This window comes from Lampetra planeri, chromosome 5 (genome assembly GCF_965212315.1).
Source record: "Lampetra planeri chromosome 5, kcLamPlan1.2.h2, whole genome shotgun sequence".
In the NCBI taxonomy this organism is placed as follows: Eukaryota; Metazoa; Chordata; class Hyperoartia; order Petromyzontiformes; family Petromyzontidae; genus Lampetra; species Lampetra planeri.
The window spans coordinates 17,456,528-17,472,853 of NC_136111.1; the positions used below are offsets into that span (position 1 = coordinate 17,456,528).

Consider the following 16,326-nt stretch of genomic DNA (forward strand, 5'->3'; position numbering starts at 1 on the left):
AGCGGGAATCGAACCCGGGCATGCCAGGTTCGTATTGTATGGCGCTAACCGCTGCACCACCGCTCCCCGTCAGCTGCACGACCCACCCACGTGGGCAGGCAGGTGTCGTGTGAATAATAATTAATTATTATGCCTCGCATCAGCCAATCACAAGCGGCGACTCGTCGTCCCGAAAATAACAGCGAACGCGATTGGTCCACGTTGTCCGTAACTCGCCGTCGTCACGGCAACGCGGTTGCTAGGAGACGAGAAGCTCAGGCCTAGTGCTCGATTGGAGCCTAAGGCCTGTGCGCCTCACTCTTTAGATGTTTTAAGAGCCATTTGTGCAAAGTAAGAAACACATTTAAAGTTAAAATTTGAAGATAATAAAGGCAGGGACATGGCCGGGAGGGGCGCCGAAGGCGGTTTATGGGCGCCGGCCGGCACGGCCTTCAGTCCGGCTACTCGAGACCTACTGAGAGGTGAGAACTTCACGTCAAAAATTTCAAATTAATTATATTAAGAACATTGTATTGCCGTAATTGGAATTAAGTATTGCGCAAGCTGCGAGGTGAAATGTTTGCACGAGACGACGCAGGAGACGTGGACCGGTTTGGTGCAATTGGCGTGTCACATCAGCAAAGTCTTTGGACATTTACGCGACTCGCCAAGCTGTGCCACCCATACGGATTAACCCCGTAATCTTTTAGAGGGAAATAGAGTTTTCAAGTCCATACGGCGTAAAGACGTTTCAATGCGGGAATATTTGTTTGTTTGTGTTTCTCCCTTGTGATGGGACTTTGTAGGATGAACGTTGATATGTATGACGGCACGGGGTGACCAATTGGGTCTGAATTGGTCTGTAATAAGATAGGGCACTGATAAGGGGTTGAGAGGTATGAGTACAAAACAACTATTAGGTAATTTTAAAAAAACTAGATTATTTTTTTGTCTATTTGTTTGTGTTTCTCCCTTGTGGTGGAACTTTGTAGGATGAACGTTGAGATTTATAAGGGCACGGGGTGACCAATAGGGTCCGAATTGGTCTGTAATAAGGTAGGGCACTAATAAGGGGTTGACAGGTATGAGTACACAAAAACTACTAGGTAATAAAAAAAACTAGATAATTTTTTTGTCTATTTGTTTGTGTTACTCCCCCGTGGTGGGACTTTGTAGAATGAACGTTGAGATTTTTAAGGGCACGGGATGACCAATAAGGTCTGAATTGGTTTGTAATAAGGGGTTGACAGGTATGCCACTGACAAACTTCGACGAAGTGATGATGGCAATGAAAATGAAGCCGGCTTTTAATTCTAGATTTGAAGTTTTCGTGACTGCAAGGATTCATACTGTTAGGTTTTTTCGGTAAAGTCACGTAGGTAAAAAAAAAGAAATCAATTAAATCAAAATAACTGTAGTTATTTGTCTGTGCCTTTTTACACCTGATGAAGGAAGCTTGTGTTGCCTCCGAAACGTCGTGATTTAATTGATTTATTTTCATTTATTATTATTATTATTTTATTTTTACCTACGTGACTTTTACCGAAAAAACCTAAGCCGCCTTTTGGCTGCTAAACCATCGAAACAAAGACGGCGGGGGTCACCGCATCGCGCGCTTTCTGCGGCCGTCTGGAACGCACCTTCCTTCCGATATTAGGGACGCCACCGGAGCTATGCACTTTCAAATCAGCTAGATTGAAAAACTAATGTCTTTAGAACTGCTCTTTTGTGTTTAGTTTGTTGTGCCCCCCCCCCCGCACCTCCGATTAGCGCGGTTGGCTACGTACGGTGCGAAAAAAATGCAACGTACATACGATTGAATCTAGATTGTACATACGATTGTGATGCCTTTAGCCAAGGTTGTGGGAGAGTTTGGTTTTCCTTACATGTGCATTTTTTACGGTGTTTAAATGGTTAAACATATGTAACTGGATTTATTAATGCAGTGGTTCAATTCGTTTCGCCCATTAAACCGAGGTTTAAACCGAGTTTGCTCGAAACCCGTTGCTGATGTGAAAGCGGCGCTTTTAACTTCAAAATTACTGTCAGAGAGCGCCTCACCGCGGCTGGAAATGGTTCTGTTTTACCGTTTTTTTTGTCAGTTTTAATATTGGATATCACCGTGATTTTGCCTAACAGTTTAATGAGGTTACTTAAACACAAACGTATTAGTACACTTGTTTAATGAAGTTATAAAAATGATTCTTATTTTGCCTCTCATTTTTTCCACTTGCTAATTGTGCCTCTTTTGTTGTTGCAAATCCGCATCTCCTTTCATAATAACTCCAGCATTTGTGATGAATATTTTTTCTCTCTCCAAATGTGCTGCTGATCCCTTTCTCTTCCCAGTGATGATGAAAGAGGCTCGCCTGACGAACCTCCAGCAGAGACACCTCACCGCCAAGATCGCGAGTAAAAGCGCACCCCATCTCTCTTCGAGCACCCTTCCTTCCCCCTTTGCCGAGTTATTGCAGTTCGATAATCGATTATCCGGCTTCCAACATTATCCAGTGGTCCGGGGCCGATCCGGTGAAACTGGCAAAACAACTGTTCCAAAGGCCAGTCCGGCGATCGGCACCATGTGCGTGACAGATAAAAAGGAGCTCTGTTATATACAGTGCATTGTACACTACATACAACTTTAACAATGAAAATACCGAACGTATATACATCACTTCATGCACAGTCTGCGAGATTGGAGCGGTAAGTACGTTACAGTAAATACAATTTTTTAAAAGTAGGATGTTTATTTTTGTCCATTTTTATGTTTAGTTATGCCAATTTCACACAGTAAACACATTTAAAACACTGAAAAAACATACAATACATAAAACACGTCATACAAGAATGTGCAAAAATAAGCTATTTTAAATGATGTGATTATCCAGCATTTTTGAAAATCCGGCACCCCCTCCCACCCCCAAAGCACGCCGGATAATCGACAAACGACTATCTCATCATTTCAGTATCTCATTCGGGTTGACTTCCCACAACCACCACGAGCGTCGCCCGGAAGGTTCCTGGAGCCTCTGGTCACAATGCCACGTGGGGCCCCTCTTGTTAAAAAAATGACAAAACAGAATACCAGCCAAGTTGTGGCACATCCTCTTTTTAAATCCTTTATATTAAGTTCGCTTGCTTGCTTACGACCGTGCAAATCTTTCGGTCGTTTTTTAACCCACTTCCCGTGATCCAATCGAGCTGACATTTTCCACACAGGCTCGTTGTGCGTGACAATTAATGTTAGTGAAATTTTTTTTCCAAAATTTTACACTTTTTAGGAAAAAAATATTATATTTCATTACCAATTGCTTAATGGTGCAATGCAATCATCTGACCCATAGGTGGCAGCCATCTCAAGCCAGAGGACGAGAGGACTCTAGCCGCCACGCATATAAAGGATTTATAGTGAAAAACTTTGTTTTTACGGGTTATACTTGTTGTGTGTCAGCTCCTCGGAAAATGTAACCTATTGACCCCCCCCCCCCCTCTGGGCTGCCCTGCGCACCACCTACAGAGTAATGTCGTCTCAAGCACAGATTATAGATTTTTCAGCATTGATTCTCATTAATTGTTTACTCTATGTGGTAAATGCCACATTTGTTTGAACGTCCCATTTGGTCTGCAGTCACCTCCTTACCGAGTAATTATCTCAAAAAACAATTTGTTCTGACGCCAAGCGATGTACTGCATGGGTGGTAAATGGCGATTATAAATATATCAGAGCTGTTCCCATTGTTTTTGGATGAACTGCCCATCCAATTCCGAATTGCCCCTATATCGAAGAAGAATGGGACCAAAGTGAAAGCGAACCAGACGATAATACGATAACTACAATACACTATACTTGTTGCTGCACCACCATGTCAGACCCTAAGGCACTCTTAGGGGTCATTATGGTCCACTGCTTATTCCCACAGCTCAGGGACCAAGACGAATGCACCCTGAGAAGTATTACAGTTCAGTGGTCATGCCTGAAGCTCGCAGAGGCATACACCTTCAGGATTACAGTATTAAGGTTTAGTGACATTTCTATAGGCTCGCAGAGCCATCTTTAGGATTACGGTTTATTGTTCCTGCCCAAGGCTTAGTGGCAGACGGAAGCACTCTTTCGACTACTATATTTGGATTTAGTGGCAATGCCAGTGCTCTTATTCATTTTCCCTCAGCTTGAACACCTGCTCTTTATTGGTTTGTCAAAAAATATAGCTATTCAATTGATCAATTGTAGAAAAACTATAGGAAAAATAAGAGGTTAATCAGTAAGTAATATTTATATTCATAATGGACACTTCTTTGTCAGCCCACTGTTGATGGCCTCTCCACTGCGTATCAGTCACGGGAGTTGATTGATCATACATAACCAATCTGGCCAGTGTGAGCTGCTGAGTGTGGGTTGAGATATCACTCACATCAACTTTTATTAATTGCTGGGAAGCGAACTTACACCGCTGAGTTAAAAGCGCAATGCGCTAGGCACGACACCACCACTGCACCCGTTTAACAATTAAATTACAATGAAAGAACATCTTAAGACAATGCACATGAGATGGGAACCCAAAGCTGTGGGGAGAAGGCGGATGAAAGGATGGATAAGAGGTATTGTACAAAGATTATGAGAGGATCTGGTGCAGTTAATGGCAGAGGAGTTAAAGCTGAGAGGCAGTCATGGATAAATGAGAAGAGGAAGGTCTAGAACAAGTACATGAAGCAACATCGCTCTGCTTAAAAAAGTTTGATTGTTCGTGTCTCCAATCACATTTCTTTATCAAATGTTGGTCCACTGATTTTAATGCATTTTGATGAGTAATTGCAAGTCGAATATGATCTGTGCCTTCGTTTATTGTGACTTGTGTTTACATAATGTTTTTTCCTCCTTTGACAGAACAGTATATTTATTGCTAATGAGCAGCCTGATCGTCTCACCTAACATATTTTAACTCTGTGTACTTAGATCTAAATTGCACTTGTTGACCTGGCTCACCTTGCAAAAGTAAAATGTCAAATCAACCCATATGGAATCATTGGAGCTCATCGTTGAATGATATTCAATCACATACTATCAAGGGAAGCACACAGTGTTTTATGGATCCCCGTTCATTTAGCTTATTGACCCGTACCCAGTTACAGATTTCATGGGGAGGCCACAGAGCTGCGTGGGTCCTCATCATCATTCGAGCTCATCAGTCAGCCATGTCAAGCTGCAGACTGCCAAGGAGAGTTCATTGTGTTATATGTATCTTTCTTTTCATCAGGTCTCATAAGTGAATCATGCCATGTATTGGGGGCCCGTGGTGGCATTTCGGATTCACCGTGGCATTGGGGGGCCATATACCGCTATGTGCATTGGGGGGCCCATTGTGTTATATGTGAGGGGGCTACAGCTTAGCCCTGGTGCCAATGTTAAGTGGCATACAGAAATATCACGGGAATACATTTAAATTGAATGCACGGGACTTGTGCAGATGGCGAGAGCCTGCCGCTGAGCAGCCATGTGCCCGCCAGCGCCAGGCGGAACAGGAAGCCACCGCCACAGGCTCGCTCCACCGCGGCCTCCAGGGGAAGGCCCCACCTACGACCGGCGAGTGACTGCATGGCCGGCGACGCCTACGAGAGGGAGCAGTACCGCCCAAAGCCCGGCAGTGAGTCCCCTTTCCTTTTCAGCACAAACCCCCACCCCGTGCTGTCAGTGACCACTCCTCATGGGCTTCAGGTTGAGGAGGCTCCAAACTCAGTAATGAGTGGAACGCAATGGCAGGGAGTGACGATGATGAGGAACTAGTTGCTGGGCTCCAGATGAGTTCTGTGATGATGTATGGACTGCATTCTCCCCTTGCAAGAAACTTTTGAATGGGTTCTCATCTTGCTTTATTTTTTTTCTGATTGCATAGGCATGCATTTGAGCGTCTGGTGCAGAAATAGCCAGTGATGAAACCACTGCCAGCGCATTTCAGTTACTCACTGAGTACCCACACACGTTGTTCTGAATCCATCTGAGATATGTTGAACCTGGGGTGGAGTTTGTATCGCCTCCTGGACCCAGAGCCGCGAGCCAACACCACACGTCATGGTTGTGGTTGCGCGGGTTTGAGCCAGCACTGTGGCGGTCATGTGCTCCGTGGCAGAGAACACCGAGGCCGAGAAGCAGCGGCTGCAGAACTTGATGGCGACGGGGCAAGCTGACGAGCAGGGCGGGACCCATCGACCCCGGCAGCCCAGGACCCCTCCGCCACCGGAGCCAGAGCTTGACAGATTCACGGAGTGTGGGTGACACCGTCACTACCAACCGCTACTGCCAACACCAACACTGCCGCCGCTGCTACTGCCAACAATATCACTGCTATCACTGCCACCACCGCCACCGCTACACCCAATACCACCTTTATCACCACTAATAGTGCCACCAATGTCACCATTCTTACTGCTGCGATTACCATCATTGCTACAAGCTACTGTTATGACCGTCATCATTGCTACCACCATGACTGCCACCATCACCATTACCACTGCAATCACCACTTACAGTCATAACTGTGATAATCACTACTCACCAATGCCTTGACTACAACCACCACCATCTGGCATTACAATATCTGCAACCATTGCCTCCACGGTCTCCTCTCATCCTTGTTCACATTCTCCTCGGTGTGTCTTGGCAGTGATGGAGGAAATTGAGGAGCGTCGAGTATTCCTGCAGGAGATGGAGGTGTTAGGTCGGAGCAAGCAGTACGCGCCTCTCATCCACTCGCAGATCTCCCAGGTGGTTCCAAGTGCAGCATGATGCACCCATCCAACTTACCCACCCAGTGGTAGTAGTGATAAAAGTGTGATAAGCAGGCAAAATGGCTTCCGGTGAGTGCCTATTAAATAAATATTTTTACGACTTGTTTTTTGGCAGCATTAGACATTTTGGAAGTTAGGTTGTTTGAACCAATTTGCTGTACTGCCTTCTACAGACATTTTGCACGTGGTGCCACCTGACCAGATATCGAATCTCTTTGTCTGTCACCAACAGAAAATCCGCGAGATGGAGGATATCGACCGCAAAAGGACGAAGGAGCTCACAGCTTTGGTGGAAAAAGATGAGGAGCGGAACTCAAATCATGTTGGCAGAGTCACAGTTGCCGAGTGACCTCGCAGTCCCTGCAGTGGCCACGGAGATGGGTCGATGTATAAACAAGAGGTTTCACTCCCAGTGAAGCCACCCAGGGAATTATCAGAGTTGTGACACGTGCTGCAGAGCAGACCTCACAGGTCCTGTAACATTGGGTGAAACTAGGCCCAGGGCTTTTTGCAGCTGGGTCTACCTCTCACTACGGCTGTGGCTACTACCAGTCACGTGCCACTTGCCAGCCTAACAGTCGAAAAATATTGAGTGAGAAAATTAAACCCCAGGTAGGGCATTGTATTCTGTTGTATCAGCCCGAATACCAAGTTGTTAAAATATAAATAAATTTGACTGTGTAACAACTGAATCTTAAATTCACACTGCGATTTCACTTACATACGTAACAGATATGGAATTATGCACCACACTCAGCAGCCAGTGATTTCCCCTTCATGCATAAGAAGGGTCCTTAGCGATTATGATAGTTACATCAGGTGGATGTTTCCGTGAGTGGGGTTTCCCATAATGTCCTGTGCCTCTCACATCTTATATCTTCACCTGTGAATTTTTATTTCGCTGACAGGAATTATCATTGGTTGAAGAGAGTGTGAGCTTAGTATGACGAGATAGAATATTATTTTACAACCTTGTCAATGCACTACTGGATGAAGGCCACTCCACATAGTGTTGTTCGTCGGGAGTTGTTTGACCATACTTCACTACACTGGTCAGTGCAGGTTGGTGAAGGAAGCACCCAAGGACCAGTTCAGACATCACTCACCAAAGGTATGAGCTGTGGCCAGGAATCAAAACTCCGGTCACCAGGTTCATAGCGCAGGGTGCTAACCACTGCACCACCGGTCGATTGACAAAGGCCTCTGAATTATGACTCGATATGTACATAAACTAATCCTCACACTCTAGTGTGAGTACCTCCCCGCTTAAATGCGCAACAGGGTGGTGCTAATCTCCACTCGCAACCCTAAGCCATCTGTCAAAATTCCACATTCGAATAGGGCCCTAGCCAGTCCCTACACAGACGACCACTGTTGACCTGTTGACTTCCGACAAAGTGGCAGCAGCTATCTGATGCACCCCACCCAACAAGTGAAATGGAGGCTGCCTCACACACACTTGAGCAGGTGAACACTTTTACTCAAACTACGAAACCAACTGATGAGTTTTGATTTAAAGCTTTCGTGACTGCAGGGATTCATATTCTTGGTTATTTCGGTAAAGTCACGTAAAAGGGAAACAATAAAATAATAAAAATATAAAACAATACAATTATCACGACGTTTCGACTGAAACACAAGCAATCATCATCAGGTGTGAAAAAGACAGTAAGAAAAACATTTTTGCTGTGTTTTTCACCACGCCCGGCCGCCTTTGTCTCCCCAGTGGCGATGTTCACACAGCACACCAGTTGCTCGTATGAGTCGACCTAGGGGAGGCCCAGGACCGGTTCAAATAATCGTCACCTATGGTGGCCGTGAGTGGGAATCGAACCCGGCCTTCATAGGTGTTCGCTAACAGCACTTGCCCCTACAGTCTGTTAAGGCTTTACGGGGGATCTTTGTCTTTGTTAGTCGATATGTGTGCGTGTGAGTTTATGTATGTATGTGTGTAGTGTGTAGTTCCATGTGTGTGTGAGAGAATCCATGTATGTGTGTGTAAGTTAAAATAAAAACATAATTGCGCGTGTAATTAGATGTGAGAGTCGATGTATGTGTCTGTGTGAGAGTCGCTGTGTGTAAGTCGATTGTGTGTGTGGGTCTTTGTATTTTTGTAGGCCCATGTATGTGTGTAAGTCAATGTGTGTGTGTACGACGCTGAGTAGTGTGTGAGTCTATGTGCGAGTCGCTGTGTGTGTATACGTCGATACGTCTGCGTGTAAGTGGATGTGTGTGTGGCTCTATGTGCGTGTGTGAGTCGATGTGTGTGTGTGTGTAAGTCCATGTGTGTTAGTCAATATGTGTGTGTAAGTGCATATGTGTGTGCGTGTAGGTTGGTGTGTGTGTGTGTGTGGGTGGATGTCTGTGTGTGTAAGTCGATGTGTGTGTGTCTTTTTTGTCCGGGCAACGCCGGGTACTTCCCGCTAGTTTATATAAAAACAGAAAATCACCATTTTTAACAAAGACTGCACAACTTTATTTCGGAAGCAACAATAGTGTTCTAGCTTAAGGCTGCAGAGCGTTGCCAAGTCCCGAAAGCAATTAATATCGCAGTGTATACATTTTACAAAAGGCAGAGAACATGTTAGAAACGGGAAATATACTGTAAAGTGTAATTGAAGCTTGCCCATGCGCTTGCCGGCCGCTGTGCAAATAGCCCAGACGGTCAGACAACTACTGCAGTCTAAAAACCCTAAAGTGCAACCACAAAATGAAACAAAAACGCAACTAAAATCAAAACGGCCGGGGTTCAAAAATGAAAACACAGCGGAGCCCCGCCGTCGGAGTCGTGGCGCCACCCCCCTTGGCGCCCAGGTGGCGAGATGTTAAGTACCTCGCCTGGTATACAGGGGTCGTGGGTTCCATCCTGACCCTAATGCCTGTATATTTGGCGTTTGCATGTTATTCCCGTGGGGATTTTCTCCGGGTCCTCTGGGTTTTTCTCTCCACATTTAGAAACATGCACTTAAGAGTATTTGGCTGCTATAAATTTCCACATAAGCCGCTTATTTGAGCTATAATTTGTTGACAGGTCGCTGCTGAAAAGAGCTGCGTAGCTCAGTGGGCCTTACCTGGTAAAGTACAAAGTTTTAGTTTAGTTTAAACCACGTCTAAGCGCCACCCTCGACCCGACGGCCCCCCAAACTCGTACTCTGGAAGAAGTGGCGGTCGCGGGATTAATTTCCGCCGGGTCCGAGCCGGAAAATATTCGCTATGGTTGTGGCTACTAGTCACGTGCCACCTCCAGTGTATCAGCGGTTCGGAAAACACTCGGTGAGAAATGAAGCTGTGAGTGGCGCTGACTGGGAAGGCATGGACGGCGATGGTGGAGGGGGGTGGGTTGCAATGGCGCCGTGACCTCACCCCCCACCGCCGTTATCGTCTTAAGTCTCGCTTGCCGATGATGCAGCCACCTTCACCACGGCGGTCACGCTTCGATCTTTCCGTTTTCCGTCTCGCTGGTGAGGGTGTCACTTTTGTTCTTTTTATTCTCAGCTTTTTCCTTGTTTTTCTTTGACTTCTCCTGCTTCTCCTTCTGCTTCTCCTTCTGCTGCTTCTCCTTCTCCTGCTTCTCCTTCTGCTGCCTCTCCTTCTCCTGCTTCTCCTTTTCCTTCTGTTCCTTCTCGGCTCGTTGCCTCTCCTGCTTTTCCTGATCCCGCCGCTCCTTTTCTGCCCTGATCTTCTCCTTCTTCTCAAGGTCCTTCTTCTCCTGCTCGGCCCTCTTCCTCTCTTTCTTCTCCTTGGGCGTCTCCTTTCCAGTGTCCTTGGGCGTCTCCTGGCCCGCCTCCTGGCTCTTGAAGATATCTGAAAGTAAGAGGAAACCGAGTTTGACGCCCGAGAAAAGACAATTCACGCAGCCTTCGATGCGAGAGTGATTGTTACGCGGCTAGCTTTGCCCCAAGTGTCGCCCATTGAAGCCAGCAATTCATTTTGATCATCCCCTGAAACTTTTCAGCGAAAGTAGGCAAGCATCGGGCATCGACAGAGCTGTTACATCACTTCCTGCGATGTCACTTCTTGCAATGCTACAGTATTCCCTCATTATTTACAAGGAATGTTCAGGAGATGCTCGTGAAGAGAACATTTTGCGGATATTGATATTGGCCTATGATAATTATCGTACGCGCAACGCCTGCATATGCTTCTAAAGCGTCGCTAAGTTTTCTTATCACTTCACTTTCTCGCATCACATTCTCTCTCATTACTTTATCTCATCACTTTCTTTCGATCTCTCTCGTTGCAGTCGTGCAGAATTCCAGATGCGATTCGCGGATAGCAAGTTCGTGAATAACGAGGGAATACTGTACGTTCTCATCGACAGGCCACGGGTTGTGGATTTGCTCTCCAATACATTTACTCGTAACGAATTGGCATGTTCTGTTTACGTGATAAACCTTACTAATTGGCTGTGTCGGATGGTGGCGGGTTTAACGACACATTTATATTTACACGATCTAACTAAAAAAACTTACATTATGGATCCTATTGGTTTGTCGACAAGACCACACCTCTTGACGCTACACTGTTTTTGCTCAAGACAGTCGATGTTAGACGCATAACGCCAGTGTCCTTCACGAATTTTCAGAGGGGGGCCTCTTTCGCCGATAAGACATCAGTGTGGGGGCCGCCACACATTTGAAATCATTGTGGTTTGGACAGCTCGATGGGGTGTTTTCACGTTTTGTGTATTTTTGGGGGCTGCACATCAGGGTCTGCACTAAAGGCCACCATGGGCTTGCCAGTGGCCCGCGGTGCAGTGTATATTTATATTTATCAGATAAACATCAATTAACCCGAGTATGTCACCTTCACATTATTTTACTCATTTTAAACTTTATACACTTGTTGCTCTGATGTTATTTGTAAGTCAACGTTGACTATGTAATTTTAGTGCCGTAATTTCCGCGGTTGCCTCCGCAGGAACGTGATGAATATGAACATCGAATTGCAGTGATTGTGAATGTCCATCTCTGCTGCATTAATCTTTGTGCTGAGGTTTTATGTAACATGAGCCAAAGTAACAGCAAATAAATACCTTTTGTAGACAGCATGTCCTCCAATGCCTTGTCTTCTTCTAATTCTCTGTTGAGAAGGAATAACAACAAAAAATAGTTCAATTAACTACAACAGGCTGGCTGTAAATACTTATTTACATGTGCTTATTTCTCCGTGTACCTTCTCGACTAACTGCATACTTGTGTAGTGACACAGCGCCGACCGCTGTCCAGCAGCAGCAACTGCGGTGGACACTTAGCGCATACGCCGTTGAGCATGTACACGGTGTGTGTGTGCCGGCAGGGCGGAGGAACTGGGGCAAGGTTCATGTAGATCTCGTGGGAAAGCCCCTGGAACCCTCTGGAGGGTTCGAGAAGGGAGGCGCGGCTAGGGCGGAGCCAAGCCGCGCCGAGAGGAATAAAAGCAGCGGAGAGCGAGAGCTCCTGGCTGCGGGTTCTGGGATTGGACTCGTCTCGTCGTCACTGTCGTCGTCACTGTCGTCGTCGTCGCCCTCGTCACTGCCGCCTTCGCCCGATCATTGCGCGGCCGGACAGCAGTTGGCTGTCTCGGTCAACACCGTCGGTGCAATGTGGACAGGGTATTGTCTGGGACGGGCTGTACGTCAGCGTGGTCGTGAGAGAGGAGGCCGGAGGTGGTGGTGTGAACAAGATAATAAAGAGAGATGGTGCCTCCTGCAACTAGTGTGTGCGCCACACACCACACGCACGCACACACCGGGAGGAAGGAGGACACTACACTTGTATGCCTTACTCCCTGCATACTTATCTGCGTACTTGTCTCTGTAACAGCCTGTGCACATGCTTGTGTAACTGCCCGTGTACCTCTCGAGTCCATCTATCCACCCACTTGCCTCTGTTTTCCCATCCGCAGGGCACCAGATCACACCGTTTCTGTACCTCTGCATCCCCCATTTAGCTGTACATACATACCTGTCTTTGCAACTGTCAGTCTACCTGTCGATGGTAACTCCCTCGCCTTGTATACGGGGAGTTGTGGGTTTCATTCTGACCCTGAGACCTGCTGTATATTTGGAGTTTGTATGTTCTCCCCGTGGTCGCGTGGATTTTTCTTTGGGTCTTCTGGTTTTTCCCTCCACATTTAGAAACGTGAGTTTAGAGTATTTGGCTGCTTTAAATTTCCACGCGATAAGCCACTTCATTGAGCTATCATTTGTACATGAGGTCGCTTCTAAAAAAGAGCTATATGGCTCAGTGGGCCTTACCTGGTAAAATAAAAACAACAGTTCTTAGTTTACCTGTCCTCTGTGTACTTCTGTTTACCAATCCAATCGCCTGTCTCCCTATCTAGGGGGTGCAGTGGTGGTGCAGTGATTTGCGTAATCCGCGACGAACCCATGCAACTCGAGTTCAAACCTCGCCACGGCTAACGTTCATGGCGAGGGATATCTGAACCGGTCCTGCACCCAGCCCTCCCTTTAGCATTCTACACTCACCAGTTTTCTGATGTATGGTCAAACAACTTCTAAATCCCATGTGGCATGCATGGGCAGTCTTTCATTCCTCAGTGAAATGACAGAGAGCTGTACACCTCCCCCTGTTTGTCAGTATCTGTGTCTACCTGTGTACCAGACTTTATACCAGTCTATCAGTCTGTATGCCAATATGCCAGTCTGCAAGCCTGTGTTCCCACAAGCCCTCTCACCGCAGACGGTCCCTGTCGAGGTTCTCCACGATGAGGTTACGATCGTGCACGATCTTCATCAGCTCCTTCAGCAGCTCCTGCTCGTGTGCTGGATCCTTCTCCGCCTCTACTCACACACACGAATACACACACAAAGACAAAGATCCCCCTGTATGGCCTTAACAGACTGTAGGAGCAAGTTCTGTTAGCGAGCACCTATGAAGACGGGAACGGCACACGAGGAGGTGGGTGGCCAGTAACCATGCCCGGCCGCCTTTGTCTCCATAGTGGCGATGTTTACACACTGCACCAGGAACTCATTTGAGGCTGAGTCGACCTAGGGGAGGCCCAGGACCGGTGCAGATAATCGTCACTGGTGTTGGCCACGAGCGGGAATCGAACCCGGGTCGCTGGGTAAGTAGCGCAGCGTGCTAACCGCTACACGACCGCTCCCCGAGTGCACACGACCACACATACACAAGCACACGCACGCCCGCGCATGCACACATTCCACGTGCACTGCACGTGCTGCGTGAACCGTGCGCATCTCACCGGGCCGCCCCATAATCCGCCGGATCTGGTCCTCCACCTCGGCATGGCGCTCCTCCAGGATCTGCTGCTTGGAGCTGCACACGAGACATCATCACCATCGGCATTCACCAATATTGTCGGCATAAATGAGATCATCAGTATCAGTATCTTCACTATCGGCATTGGTGCCATCATTAATGTCAACATCTCCATCCTTTCCAACAACTTGGCCACCAACGTCATTATCATCGTCGGTACTATCACAGTCATCGTTGCCACCATCATTGTCATTATCACTATAAACTGCTTTTTGTGTTTTTTTTTTGTCCTTTCCCCGCACCTCCGATTAGCACGGTTGGCTACATACAGTGCTAAAGAAGGTCAACATACGTACATACAATCGCACTCTAATTTTGATTATCTTCACTGTTTTATCACCCCCATCATTGTGATCACCATAATAATTGTCATTGGCAACATCAATGTATCTCCTTTTTATCTTTCACCAATGCCTATTTATCATCATCATCATCATCACCAACTGTGGAACCATCATCGTTTCTACGTCATCATCATCTGTCCCAGTAACCAACCGGAAGTAAAACATTTCAAATCCGGCACACCACATCCATGACTGTGACTCCTGCCAGTCACGTGCCACTAAATCCAGTCTACCAGCGACCTGGAAATCATTATTTTAGAAATCAAGCCTCTAATTTCAATCATCAATCATCATCGTCGTTGTCATCGTTGTCACCACCACCGTGCTGGAGGGAGCCTTACATGTATGCCAGCTCAGATTCTTTTCGCACAAGCAGGTTCTTTTCTTGGATGAGTCGGAACCAATTGACGAGCAGCTCATCTTCGCCATCTCCTGCACGCGAGCACGCAGCGCCCATCAGCACACGTACACACATCTGTGTGTGTGCATGTAGTGTGTGGATGTGATGTGTGTGTGTGTGCAGAGCGGTAGTGCAGTGGCTAGCGCAGTGTGCTAAGAACCCAGCGACGCGAGTGAGAATCCCGCTCACGGCCAACACCAGTGACGGTCATCTGAGCCTCCTCTAAGTCGACTCAGCCTCAAATGAGTACCCAGTGCAGTGAGTAAACATCGCCACTGGGGGAGACAAAGGGGGTCGCGCGTGGTGCTGCCCACCCACCCCCTCGTATGCCGTGTTGGTCTCCATAGGTGTTCGCTTATAGCGCTTGCCTCAACAGTCTGTGAAAGGCTATAGGGGGATCTTTGTCTTTATCTTCGTGTAAATAAGAGGCTGGAGCAGTGATGCAGTGGTTAGCACCCAGTGCTACAAACCCAGCGACCTGAGTTTGATTCCAGTCCATGACTATCATCACAGGACAGTGATATCTGAACATGTTCCTGGGCATCTCCTCGGCCTACTCAGCCCCAAGTGAGCATTTGGTTTAGAGTGTTAACACCAGCACTGGGGAGACAAAGGTGGTTGGAAATGGTGCTGGCCACGCAACCATCTCGTTCACCATGCCGGCTGTAGTAAGTGCTTCGCTGCGAACAGGCCCCAACAGCCTGTGTAGGCTTCGTCTCGTGTGCATACGCACGTGCATCTGTATGCATGTGTATGTATGTGTGTATGTGTGTGGGGAGCGGTAGTGTAGCGGTTAGCGCGCTGCGCTATGAACCCGGCGACCCGAGTTCGATTCCCGCTCACGGCTAACACCAGTGACGATTATCTGAACCGGTCCCGGGCCTCCCCTAGGTCGACTCAGCCTCAAATGAGTACCTGGTGTGGTGTGTAAACATCGCCACTAGGGAGACAAAGGCGGTCGGGCGTGGTGCTGGCCACCCACTCCCTCGTGTACCGTTGCGGCCTTCATAGGTGCTCGCTAACAGCACTTGCCTCTACAGTCTGTTAAGGCTATATGGGGGATCTTTGATCTTTGATGCACGTGTATGCGTGTGCGTGCGTGTACGTGTGCACGTGCGTTCGCACCTCCCTCGCAGCTCCTCAGCTCTGCCTCCAGCAGCACTCCCCTCTGCTGCATCTCATCCAGGCTCAAGCAAATGGAGTTCAACTCCGCCTGGATTTGCTCCGGGGGCATGTACGTGTCCGGCTTGCGTCGCTGATGTCACCAAGGGAATGTAGAGGGTGGGGGGTGGGGGTTAGTGTGGGGGGGTGGGGGTTAGTGTGGGGGGGGGGGGCATGTGTTTGCATATAGAAGCACGTTTACCCCTGCTGCTGCAAACGTCAAGTCGTTTCTTGAGAACCAAGCTTATTCGAGACCCTGGCTTCATTTGCAGCACACAGCACAGACGAGATATTGGTTGCTCATTGTCACGTGACCATGTTTATTCTACGTTCAATTGAATATTGAATTTAAGTCAGATTCTATTTTAGTAAC

At 47.4% G+C, this 16,326-nt stretch overlaps 2 protein-coding genes across 8 annotated transcripts in view; one reads left to right on the forward strand and one right to left on the reverse strand.

Annotated features, from left to right (window-relative positions):
• The first annotated feature begins 203 nt into the window (after window positions 1-203).
• On the forward strand, window positions 204-8,799 carry C5H22orf23 (chromosome 5 C22orf23 homolog). Its single transcript, XM_078594816.1, has 6 exons — window positions 204-461; window positions 2,329-2,391; window positions 5,445-5,621; window positions 6,105-6,242; window positions 6,639-6,739; window positions 6,995-8,799. The coding sequence occupies exons 1-6, from the start codon at window positions 380-382 to the stop codon at window positions 7,109-7,111; spliced, it is 678 nt and encodes a 225-aa protein (XP_078450942.1). The 5' UTR covers window positions 204-379; the 3' UTR covers window positions 7,112-8,799.
• A 415-nt stretch (window positions 8,800-9,214) lies between these two features.
• Window positions 9,215-16,326, reverse strand: part of MICALL1 (MICAL like 1) — a 49,183-nt gene continuing 42,071 nt past the window's right edge. For all 7 annotated transcript variants that reach the window (XM_078594808.1, XM_078594810.1, XM_078594815.1 and 4 more), the window contains 6 exons: window positions 15,918-16,047; window positions 14,734-14,824; window positions 13,972-14,045; window positions 13,441-13,546; window positions 11,798-11,844; window positions 9,215-10,566 (listed from right to left, as the gene is read on the reverse strand). In XM_078594808.1, coding sequence (XP_078450934.1) covers window positions 10,190-10,566; window positions 11,798-11,844; window positions 13,441-13,546; window positions 13,972-14,045; window positions 14,734-14,824; window positions 15,918-16,047 — 825 coding nt within the window. In that variant the 3' untranslated portion in view covers window positions 9,215-10,189. The remainder of the gene's footprint in view (window positions 10,567-11,797; window positions 11,845-13,440; window positions 13,547-13,971; window positions 14,046-14,733; window positions 14,825-15,917; window positions 16,048-16,326) is intronic.

What these genes read in the sequence shown, in the direction of transcription:
- C5H22orf23 (XM_078594816.1), top strand. Translation starts at nt 380, where the DNA reads ATGGCCGGGAGGGGCGCCGAAGGCGGTTTATGGGCGCCGGCCGGCACG. An exon ending in CCTCACCGCCAAGATCGCGA is followed by an intron (nt 2,392 to 5,444) that starts GTAAAAGCGCAC and finishes GGACTTGTGCAG; the next exon opens with ATGGCGAGAGCCTGCCGCTG. An exon ending in GTACCGCCCAAAGCCCGGCA is followed by an intron (nt 5,622 to 6,104) that starts GTGAGTCCCCTT and finishes GCTCCGTGGCAG; the next exon opens with AGAACACCGAGGCCGAGAAG.